Source organism: Myotis yumanensis, unplaced genomic scaffold, assembly GCF_028538775.1.
Source record: "Myotis yumanensis isolate MYYU_CA2020_CCGP unplaced genomic scaffold, mMyoYum1.0.hap1 SCAF_12, whole genome shotgun sequence".
Classification (NCBI taxonomy): Eukaryota; Metazoa; Chordata; class Mammalia; order Chiroptera; family Vespertilionidae; genus Myotis; species Myotis yumanensis.
Window position 1 is genome coordinate 5,866,204 of NW_027223763.1, and position 11,794 is coordinate 5,877,997.

An 11,794-nucleotide genomic window follows, 5' to 3' on the forward strand; every position below is an offset into this window, starting at 1 on the left:
TCTGTCAGTCCTGGAGCAATCATTGTTGGAGCCTGGAGTTGGGGGAAAGAAGAGGAAGCAATGTCACATGTCCTCACAGCGAGGAGGACATCTGTGGTCTCGCCACAGTACTCTGGAGCAGCGGTCACCAACCGGTGGTCCGTGGGCCACTGGTGGTCAGTGAGGTCCGAAAGGTTGGCGACCGCTGCTCTGGAGTATTGTCTCCTTTCATCTTTGTAACTTGGTGAGGCAGATTTTATCATCATACCCATCAAACGAGGCCCAGAGAACTCACATGGCACAGCGAGGATTGGGCTGGGCTCTGTGGTGGGGGTGCACCTGACAGCAAGGGCTCCCCTCCCATTTCCCTTAGGTCTCCAACCCCAGTCACAGTAACTAGGAAACCAGAACTCTCCCGCTTCGGGCAGGTGGAAGGGGGGAGTCCTGGGCATTATCTCCAGTGAGTGACCTTGGCCTTCCCTGCTGGGGTGCCGTTTCCCCATCGGGCAAGAATTGCTTGAGATGGCGAGGAGGAAAGGGCCTTGGGGACCCTAAAGGACAACACAGATTTGCGTGTGTGGAGGCCCCGGCTCCCCTGTTTACAGCTGCCTCTCTTGCCATTCTACTGTATAATTCACCATCCCAGAATGTTTCTTTGTCCATCCAGCCCTGTTTCGGTCCATGCCTTTGCCAGGGTACCTGCTGCCTTACCCCCCAGATCTACCCGTAGCACTCCTCCCTCCCCCCACTTCAAGACCAGTTGGTTGTCCTTGGTGCATAACGAGAGTTCTGTTATTGCCATCTTGCCCACAAAGGCTTCCTAGACCTCCCCACCTCGCCCAGACTTCATCTTCCTTCTGAAAGCCTGCGTGCTCTTTGCCGCTGTCCAGCACTGTGGTGCTGACCGCAGTCTACTCAAATGTTCCTGTGGCTTTTCCTCTCCTCTTAGTTGGGGCTTCCTTGAGGACATAGCCTGGGTTGTTTATTGCCTCACTTACTTACCCGTGGCACATAGTACAGGGCATGCAACACAGTAGGCACGGTTTGGTGGAATTCACTGTGATTTCTTTACTTCTGCCAGGACGAGGACTCCTGGTTGAGGACCTGGCTGGCACCTGTGCCTAAGAGCTCCCGGGGTCCCAGGATGAAAGGGTTCACCTGGTGTAGGATGGGTAGGGGGAGAAGACACAGGGCTTTGGATCGGTTGCCAATTCTTGCTGTCTCCGCCCAGTTTTCCAAGGAGAAGTACATTCTGGACTCATCGCCTGAGAAACTACACAAGGAGTTGGAGGAAGAACTCAAACTCAGCAGTACAGATCTCCGCAGCCACGCCTGGTACCATGGCCGCATCCCCCGAGAGGTGAGTGGGCTCAGAGCTGGGGTCTCATCTCCAGACCCTTCCCCCACTGCTCAGCCAGCCCCAGCCCAGAGAGGCTCTGACTTAGCGCGAGGTGGGTTCAATCACAGGGGACTACTGGAATGAGGTGTAACTATGCCATTTACTGACTGTGCAACCTTGCACACGTCACTTGACCCCTCTGAGCCTGAGTTTCTTCATCTATAAAATGGAGGATAATAATAGTACCTACTTCACAGGGCTGTTTTGAGAATTAGATGAAATAATTCAGGTAAAGTGCTTAGCATGATGTCTGACATACAGCGAGCTCAATGAACATTGTCCTTTGTTGTCGTTGTTATTTGTTTTTTAATGTTATAGGGTTTGTACATCAGCCTCCTGTGTGTTTGGTTAGTGAGTATCAGTCCTTAGGCTACTCAGTTTTGGCAAAGTTGAGCTTCTAGGCCAGCAGTCGCCAACTGGTGGTCCGCAGACCACGGGTAGTCCGTGAGTTCCGAAAGGCTGGCGACCGCTGGTTTAAGGAAACCTTTGGAGCAGCGGTTGCCAACTGGTGGTCTGCAGACCACTGGTGGTCCTTGAGTTCCGAAAGGTTGGCGACCGCTGTTCTGAGCTGAGGCTCAGATTGGGGCAGATGGTCCCCTGTTTCCTCTCTCAATCGCACTGTAAATCTTTGTCAAGAATCAACTCTGCCAGGCCCTGTGCTGGGCTCCAAGGATGCAGCGGAAGCAGGGGCTGGTGGTCCAGGGCAGGCGCTGACAGGAGGCAGTCAGAGCTCAGTGGGAGAAGTGCAAGAATAAAGTGCCTAGTGGGGAATGTGGGGGAGCCTCGAGGAGGGGCCACTGTGAGATGGATAGGAGTTCACCAGGTGGGCAGGGTGGGCAGGATGGTCCAGGCAGAGAAAGCAGTGGGAGGGTACCCAGATATGCCAGGGCCTGGACTGTTTGGAGGAGCGAGGATTGGGAGTTCACTTTGCCCAGCGTGAGCCCTGAGGAGGCGTAGGTGTGAGACCTGAGTTCCCCAGACCCCCTGTTCCTGTGACTTCATCCAGGGTCTTATGGCCTGCCTCTGAACATCCACTTGCAGGTGTCCGAGACCCTGGTGCAGCGCAACGGCGACTTTCTCATCCGGGACTCGCTCACCAGCCTGGGCGACTACGTGCTCACCTGCCGCTGGCGCAACCAGGCCTTGCACTTCAAGATCAACAAGGTGGTGGTGAAGGCGGGCGAGAGCTACACCCACATCCAGTACCTGTTCGAGCAAGAGAGCTTCGACCACGTGCCCGCCCTCGTGCGGTACCACGTGGGCAGCCGCAAGGCTGTGTCGGAGCAGAGCGGCGCCATCATCTACTGCCCCGTCAACCGCACCTTCCCGCTGCGCTACCTGGAGGCCTGCTATGGCCTGGGCCAGGGCGGGGGCAAGGCGGCCGGGCCCGCCAGCCCCGCGGGCCCCAAGGGCAGCCACATGAAGCGGCGCAGCGTCACCATGACCGACGGGCTCACCGCCGACAAGGTCACCCGCAGCGATGGCTGCCCCACCAGGTAAGCAAGGACCCTAATTCTGCCTCAGTCTCCCCATTTGTCAAGTGGGCGTGTCAGTCATGAGCGCGCTGGTGAGAAAGGGGAGGCCGGGCACACTGACCTGGGGAATGATTGCCCTGGAGCCTTAGTGACATGTGTGGCACAGGGCTCACTCAGCCCCCTGGCAGGGGGCCCTGGCTCTTGCCTCTCCATCCCCACCTACGCCCCTCCCTACCTACCCCCTTCCCCATCTACCTCTCCCCCCCCTCCCCACCTAACCCCTTCCCGACCTACCCCCTTCCCCATCTACTTCCCTGCCACCTACCCCCTTCTCCACCTACCCTCCTCCCCACCTACCTCCCTTCCCCCCTTCCTCATCTACCTCTCCCCCTCCCCACCTACCCCCTTCCCCACCTACCCTCCTCCCCACCTACCCCCTTCCCCACCTACCCTCCTCCCCACCTACCCCCTTCCCCACCTACCCTCCTCCCCACCTACCCCCTTCCCCACCTACCCTCCTCCCCACCTACCCCCTTCCCCACCTACCCTCTTCCCCACCTACCCCCTTCCCCATCTACCCTCCTCCCCACCTACCCCCCTTCCCCATCTACCTCTCCCCCCTCCCCACCTACCCCCTTCCCCATCTACCCTCCTCCCCACCTACTCCCTTCTCCACCTACCCTCCTCCCCACCTACCCCCTTCCCCATCTACCTCTCCTGCCCTCCTTCCCCCTCTACCTCTCCCTCCCTACCTGCCCTCCCGCCCCACCTAGCTAGGCCAAGGCAGGCATCAGAGTGGAGGGCTTTGCTGTGCAAACCACCACACAGGGAATGGAATCTTGATGAGACGCCATTGCCTCTGGGGCTGGGTGAGACCAGGCCTGGTCCCAGGAGCAGCCACAGCAGCGAATCATCCCGGGGGCCTCCTGGGCACCTAAGCGCCTAGCCTGTGCCGAGTGCTCTCCCTGCTCGTATCCTCAACTCCGGTCGCTCTGGGTGGTGGCTCCTGTCCATTCCCCCACTTGATGGAGGAGGAAATAGGCCCAGAAAGGGGCAGCAGCTCGCTAGTGAGTGGTGAGACAGATTCAAACCCAGGTCTGCGCGTCCAGTCAGTGCTCCTGATTCCTGTGGCTTCCCTGGCTGTTTGCAAAGAGACCGGCTGTTCTGAGCCACTAGCACTTGGACGGTCTCATCTCCCTGGGCTGGGCTGGGCGCTGCCCGCCAAGGAATTGATGGCTGGATACCCTGCGGCAGCAGCCACTTGGCCTGTGGTTTGGAAGCAGTGACTGTAATGGTGCCAAGAGCCACAGGCCCTGTGTGCCCAGGCATCTAGCAGAGTGTGGGAGGAGGGCCCCGCTCGGTCGGCCTGACTCCCCTGGGCTTCCCATGCTTCCCTCTAACCCCATCCCCGACAGTTGTTCGAGCTGGGGGCAAGGTCCCCAGAAAAGAGAGCATGTGTGCAGGCTGCGGCCTGCAGAAGCCGTCCTCCTCTGGGCTGTTTTTGTACCTGCTCATTGGGAGGTTAGGCTTGATCATCTCGGAGCCTTCTCTGCCTCTGAAGTTCAGTAGTTCTGGGATGGAAGCGGAGGTGGGGGTCCTAAGGTTGGCTGAGGACCCGAACTGGGCTCTCTGTTCACAAAGATGTCTGCTCCACAGCACAGCACTGCCCCACCCCCGGGAATCCATCCGCAACTGTGCGCTCAGCATGGACCAGATCCCAGACCTGCACTCGCCTATGTCCCCCATCTCCGAGAGCCCCAACTCCCCTGCCTACAGTACCGGTATGGACAGCGGCGGGCAGAGGGGCCAGTGGGGGGATCTGGTGGCAATGATTGTGTGTGTGCACGTGCTTTTGATGAGTTCTGTTACTGTGTGTGATTATGTGTTTTTCTACCTCTTTTCTGAGAGCGAGGCCCTGTAAAAATTTACTCTAAGAACCTGATAGCAGAGCTATTTTTTTAAAATACATTTTTTTTATTGATTTCAGAGAGGAAGGAAGAGAGAGAGATAGAAACATCAATGATGAGAATCACCAATCGGCTGCCTCCTGCACGCCCCCTACTGGGGATCGAGCCCGCAACCCAGGCATGTGCCCTTGGCCGGAATCGAACTTGGGACCCTTCAGTCCACAGGCCGACGTTCTATCCACTGAGCCAAACCAGCTAGAGCTCTAGCATAGCTATTGATGTTGACATACAAACAGTTCCACAGCTTGCTCATTGCAATGGTTTGAGTCCCTAAACACGGGCCAGAAACTTTGTCATAACTATCCCCCTTCAAATCAACAGGCCTGAGTGTGAAAGTTAAAATCCCTTGTCAGAAATGATCCATTGGACAATTTCTAAGCAACATGGTGGACGCAATACCCAGGAGCCAGGTTTTACCAGCTCTCTCGCTTGCTGGCTGGGCGACCTGGGACAGGTCAGCTCACCTCTCTGAGCCTCAGTTTTCTCACCTGCAGAACGAGGATCATAAAAGTACTTACTCCACAGGATACTGAGGAGGTTAAGTGGACCAATGTGCCAAGAAGGATCTCGCAGGCAACAAGGGCTCAATTAGCATCACCTGTAACTTTGATGATGGTTTTACTGTTGTTGACCAGTGTATCTCCAACATATCGCCAGCTCCTGGCACATAGGAACTCACTAAACCATCATTACTAATCCACCGAGAAATAATTCCACGTGGCTCCCTGAACTCCAGCCAGAGCTTAGCTTCCCTGAGTCGCTGAAAGCCCCTCCCGCCGCCCCACCCTCCCCCATAGTCCCGTGCTTTCCCAAGGCTGCGGCAGCTTAGGGTGGGCGTGTGCAGACCCCTGGGGGCCAGTGATGGCCAAGCCTCGCTGAAGGCTGTTCCTTTTGCTGGTGCCCGCTGGGCCTGGACTGTGTTGGAAGCAGGGATGTCCCCTGTAGGGTAGATGGAGGCTGTCCTTCGGGAAGGGGGTGGGGGCACCGCACTGGGTGGAGCCATGGTAACCAGTGCTCTCCTTTTCTCTCCCTGCAGTGACCCGTGTTCATGCTGCCCCCGCAGCCCCCTCGGCCACAGTGCTGCCTGCCTCCCCGGTCACCCGCCGCTCCAGTGAACCCCAGCTGTGTCCTGGAAGTGCCCCAAAGCCCCCTGGGGAGTTGGACAAGGGCCCTTATGCCAGTCCCTCCCACACCCTCTGCAAGGCTTCCCCCTCACCATCGCTCAGCAGCTACAGCGACCCGGACTCTGGCCATTACTGCCAGCTCCAGCCTCCTGTCCGTGGCAGCCGTGAGTGGGCAGCAGCTGAGGCCTCCAGCCGGCAGGGCAAGAGCTACGGAGAGAGGCTAAAGGAACTGTCAGAAAATGGGGCCCCCGACGGGGACTGGGGCAGGGCCTTCACAGTCCCCATCATAGAAGCCACCTCTTCCTTCAACCCAGCCACTTTCCAGTCACTACTGATCCCCAAGGATAACCGGCCCCTGGAGGTGGGCCTCCTGCGCAAGGTCAAGGAACTGCTGGCAGAGGTGGACGCCCGGACGTTGGCTCAGCATGTCACCAAGGTTGACTGCCTGGTAGGTGCTCAGTGCACCCTGGGACAGGGGCAGCACCCCGGCCCCTGGCTTTAGGACTGGGATCAGGGTAGTGAGGAGCTGGCCCTAAATTCCCCAAACATAGCCAGTGGGCCTGGATTCTGGCTTCATGGCTGTCCTTTACTTGCTGTGTGACTCTGGGCTGATCACTTTGCCTCTCTGGGCCTCCATTTTCCCCTTTTAAAAAAGTTGGCCTGGCCTGTGGGGCTCAGTTGGTTGGGTGTCATTCTGTGCACCAAGGAGTTGCAGGTTTGAAGGTTTGATTCCCGGTCAGAGCCCATGCCCAGGTTTTGTGTTTGGTCCCCGATGGGGGGCATGAAGGAGGCAGCTGATCGATGGTTCACTCTCACATGGATGCTTCTCTCTCCTCTCCCTTCCTCTCTCTCTTAAAAAAAAAACCCAATAGAAATGTTAAAAAATAAATTTATAGAGACTTTAAAAAAGCAAAAAGCAAGATATTGCTTCCTCCAGATGTCAGCTTGGCACTGGAACTGGGCAGTCCTGAAACCCAGCGGTGTCTGACTTCACTGTTGAGTCTGGCTAAAGTCCGGGGCTGGTCCAGGGAACGTAAATGACCCAATTCCCCGCCCCCACACCCCCTGGTGGACAAAATAAGCAAAACTCATTACCTGGGCCCATAAGTTGTCAGAGCCCAGAGTGTTTGCTGTGAATGAATCTTTGCTCATCTTAGAACCCCAGCTATCTCTGCACCTCACTTTCTCACTCCGAAGTTTGGAGTGCACTGGTTACTGGGTCGCACTGGTCTCCAAGCTCAGGAAGCAAGAAGAGAGAGTGCAGGGAAGTTCTATGAAGAGCACTAAGGTGTGAAGGGAGCAGCCCTGGGTTCTAGGCCCTGTGTGTGACGTCGGACTGCCCCTTTCTCTTGTTGGGACTCAGGTTGGCCTTCTGGAATAGGGCAGTCCTTGGTCCTTAACCTTCACTGAGTATTTAACACGTCAGGCACCTCTGGGCATTTCCCATTTATCCCTCATTTCGCAGATGAGGAAAAGAAGGCTCCTTTGCTCCACCGAAGAGGGTTAGCAGTAGAGCTGGAATTCAAATCCGGCCTCCCAGCCAGGCTGCCCTCCTAGATAAAGCTTTCTGACTCCCAGATGGCTTGGGCCAGCCAAGACAGGAAATTAATCAGCCCTCTGGGCGTCCTTGCAGGTTGCTAGGATACTGGGCGTTACCAAGGAGATGCAGACCCTAATGGGAGTCCGCTGGGGCATGGAGCTGCTCACCCTCCCCCATGGCCGGCAGCTACGTCTAGACCTGCTGGAAAGGTAAGGGAAACCCCCCCTCCCCCACACACACACCCCGCCCCCACGCTGGGGGACTCTCGTCCTTTGGCTTTGGCCAGCTGGCCAATCACAGTCTCTCAGCCTGGCTCCCAGGGGTTGTGGCCACGCCCCCTATCCCACTGACCAAGTGCAACTTGTCATTCTTTTGCTCCAAGCAATTCTGGTTTCTCAAAGACTCAGTCCTTTAGGGATTCACCTTTGCATCCTCCTGACCAATCATAGTCCATGAATCTTTGCTCCGCCCATCATCTCTCTGGCCACGCCCCCTGACCTCGTGGTCTCTACAACCTCCCAGTTTGGGCTTTGCTCTCCACCCACTCGGTGCCTAACCCCTGGCAGTGGCAGGAACCCTGGTCCCGCCCTTGGCCCCGCCCCCCTGACCTGGCCTCTGCGACAGGTTCCACACCATGTCCATCATGCTGGCTGTGGACATCCTGGGCTGCACCGGCTCTGCTGAGGAGCGGGCAGCGCTTCTGCACAAAACCATCCAGCTGGCCGCGGAGCTTCGGGGGACCATGGGCAACATGTTCAGCTTCGCTGCGGTCATGGGCGCCCTGGATATGGCCCAGGTACGGAGGGGCCCTGGCAGAGCGGGTTCAGGGGGACTGTCGCCCTGGGCTAGTTTCCTTCGGGATGGCTGTGTAGTGATTCTGGAAGAACTCAGCAGCATTGGGGAAAGGGCTCCTGGAAGAGTGGGTTCTCTAAGTGCTGACCTGCTCCGACACCAAGTCTGCCCCTTCGCTGGGCCTCAGTCTTCCCACCTGTAAAATGCATGAGGTGCATATAGGAGTATCAGTCATTTAGTGAGCACGTACTGTATGCTGGATGCTAGTGCTACACTAAGTATTTTACAAGCACAGATTCCTCAAAACAATCTCGAGGTAAATGTCTTTATTGTCCCCATTTTACTGATGGAGAAATTGAGGCAGAGCAGTACTTGCCTAAGGTCACACAGTCAGAGGCTGAAAAAGTTGGGATTAGAACCAGGTCTGTCTTAATTTCATCGCCCAAACCTCATCCACACTGCACTTCCTCTCCTGTGCCTAGTAAATAGTAACAATGGGGGTCCTACAGGCCGTGGGTCAGCTCCCAGCTCTACCACTTATTTCTGGAATGACCTTGGGCAAGTCATTCCCTTCTCTGAGCCTTAGTTTCCTCATCTGTAAAATGGGGGTTGTGGGAGGGCTTCATGAGGACTTAGCACCATCCCTGATACATGAATGGTGATCATAATAACCGTACATCTGGGCATCCACTCGGCAGGGCGGCCTGTGGCCCTTGCTGGCCGCTTTCCTGGCTGGTCGCTCACAGTCTGGTCTCCCCAGATTGCCCGGCTGGAGCAGACATGGATGACTCTGCGACAGCGACACACGGAGGGTGCCATCCTCTACGAGAAGAAGCTCAAGCCGTTTCTCAAGAGCCTCAATGAGGGCAAAGGTACCTCCCCCATGTTGCTGTGTGACCTTGCACAGGTTTCAACCCTCTCTGGGCCTGGCAAGACCTTCCGGTGTGGAAGATGATGAGAGCTTGCCTGAGCTCTGTGCGAGCTATTCCTGCACTCACTCTGCACCTGGCAACTGTCAGCCCTGTCCAGGCGTGGCCCTTGGGGCCGGGTCAAGGGTGCGATAGATTTAGTTGAAAGAATCTGAAAGGAATGGTCTGTCCAGGAGTCAGGAGCCCTGGGGGTTTTCTGGGACCTTAGGCAGGCCCCACCCTTTCCCCTTCTGTGTCTCAGTTTCTGGGGCCACAGTGGGCAGTGGGGCCCTCAGGGTCTCTAAGAGCCTGCTATCTCCCTCCTTGCAGAAGGCCCGCCACTGAGCAACACCACATTTCCTCATGTCCTGCCGCTCATCACTCTGCTGGAGTGTGACACGGCCCCGGCTGAGGGTCCGGAGCCCTGGGGCAGCACGGAGCACGGCGTGGAGGTGGTGCTGGCCCACCTGGAGGCTGCCCGCACGGTGGCACACCATGGAGGCCTGTACCACACCAACGCCGAGGTCAAGCTGCAGGGTGAGTCCTTCGGGCCTGGGCCTCCCTCCACTTGCCTTGCTCTCCCCTTCCCTTCCAATGTTCATTCCCATTTTCCACTCCTCCTTCCTGCCCTGTCTCCCTGACTCATTTTTCTCATCCCTTTTCTTCCTCACTCATCATTTCAACAAGCAATTGTTAGTGGCAGGCACCAGGTAGACACAGATGATTCAAAGAGCATCAGAGCTGTGTGTCTTAGCTTCTCTGAGCCTCAGTTTTCTCATCTGTGAAGTGGGTGTTCTAACAGGCCCACTTTACAAGGTTGTTTGCAAAGTGCTATGCCCGGGGGGCTGGGGCTGAGACAGACCTGCCCTGCCTTCCAGGAGCTCTTAGCCCAGTCGAAAGGTAGAACTCTCATGAAAGGAGCAGAGAAAGTGGCTTCAGACGATCCATCTTTTACTGCTTTAGGCATTATTTAGTCATACAAGTTTACTATAGACAAATTGGAAATGAAAGCTGAACAAAAATAAGCTAAAAAAGTCACCCACAATTACCCAGAGGTGAATGCTGTGAGCATTCCGGTGCACATCTGTCCTTTATCTTCTTCAGAAAGAAAAACACACACACACAAAAACACGTTTTTTTGCACTGACTTACAAAACGTATATACGTTTCTTAGGAAAAATTTTGGAACTTGCAGAAAAACACAAAAAGGAAAAGAAAAGGCACTCAAGCTCCACCCCCCCATTAACATTAATATTTTATCTTCCAGTCATTTTAAAATTATATGTTGTAAATAGTAGGGCAAAGACTAGGTACTAAACTGTGAGGCCATGTCCATCAATAAGCCTTGCTGAATCCCTGGCAGAGCTGCGGGAGGTGTCCCTTGGAGGGGGCCCTGAGGGATGTGGTGGCTCCTGCGAGAGCCCCCGCCTCCCTAGCTGGGTGGTGGTCCCCTAACCCCTGTGCCCCGCCCTGCAGGGTTTCAGGCCCAGCCAGAGCTCCTGGAGGTGTTCAGCACCGAGTTCCAGATGCGCCTCCTCTGGGGCAGTCAGGGCGCCAGCAGCAGCCAGGCCCGGCGCTATGAGAAGTTTGACAAGGTTCTCACCGCCCTGTCCCACAAACTGGAGCCTGCCGTCCGCTCCAGCGAGCTGTGACCCCCGTGGACCCTTCCCCTCTGCAGCTGCGGGCAGCATCCGGGACAGAGGGGCACAGACCTTTCTCCAGAGCACCCCAGGGACACTGTGACCAGCCCAAGAATGTACCGGACTCCACGCCAGGATCTTCCTTGCGCCCCCGGGGTTCTGCGTGGATTCTGGGCTCCGTCCCACCTGCTACATGCTCACCACGTCTCCCTTCAGGAAGAACCAGGATCCCTGTTCCTCCCTCCAGCTCTGCCTCTCCCCGTCCTGCTGAGGTGCCCTGTGTTTGAGCCATGGGAGGCTCCTCACGCCTCCTCTCTCTCCTCCAGGCATCTGCTCCCCACCGACACCAAGGCCTCCATCTGGCTGTAAATAAGTCTCCGTTCTGTAAATAGGTGTACAGAAGCCATGCTCTTTCTTTCATATAATAAACTTTTATGTCTCTTTTTTCTGTCTCTCAGGAGGCCCTGAGGTGGAAGAAAGCATCTTTTCTCAGGTGAAAGGGGGAAAAAAAATCCATTTCACAAATATTTATTTAGCACCTGGGACATTCCAGATTGTACCAGGAGCCGGAGTTACTGCTAATGCTGAACCCCAGTCCCTGCCTGGAGGAGATCACAGCCAGTGGGGGAGATAAACAGCCAATTTCAACCAGTGGGAGAAATTCTGACCTGTCCCCCTACTCCCCCACTCCCTGCCCCCGGGAAGCCATAGCAAAGGTTCCCCAAATGCACCAGGAGGGATCCCAGATGTGTGGGATGGAAGGGCTTTTTGAAATCTAGGAATCTGCCTCTCTGGGAACCCGAGAACTGTGACCTGGGTCACAGCAGCAGAATGAGGGAGGCTGGAACGTGGGTGTCCTGACTGGCGTTGTTTTCTCTCCTCAATAACGGGAACCACTCACCTTCAGGCTTTGAAACGTGGCCTCAGAAGTGGTGTATGTGTGTGTGTGTGTGTGTGTGTGTGTGTGTGT

General features: G+C 56.1%; 1 protein-coding gene across 4 annotated transcripts in view; it reads left to right on the top strand.

Moving 5' to 3' along the window:
- Positions 1-11,268, top strand: part of SH2D3C (SH2 domain containing 3C) — a 28,547-nt gene extending 17,279 nt beyond the window's left edge. For all 4 annotated transcript variants that reach the window (XM_070430605.1, XM_070430607.1, XM_070430606.1 and 1 more), the window contains 9 exons: positions 1,211-1,339; positions 2,420-2,874; positions 4,510-4,634; positions 5,857-6,392; positions 7,578-7,693; positions 8,109-8,280; positions 9,037-9,148; positions 9,515-9,721; positions 10,661-11,268. In XM_070430605.1, coding sequence (XP_070286706.1) covers positions 1,211-1,339; positions 2,420-2,874; positions 4,510-4,634; positions 5,857-6,392; positions 7,578-7,693; positions 8,109-8,280; positions 9,037-9,148; positions 9,515-9,721; positions 10,661-10,836 — 2,028 coding nt within the window. In that variant the 3' untranslated portion in view covers positions 10,837-11,268. The remainder of the gene's footprint in view (positions 1-1,210; positions 1,340-2,419; positions 2,875-4,509; positions 4,635-5,856; positions 6,393-7,577; positions 7,694-8,108; positions 8,281-9,036; positions 9,149-9,514; positions 9,722-10,660) is intronic.
- The last annotated feature ends 526 nt before the right edge of the window (positions 11,269-11,794 follow it).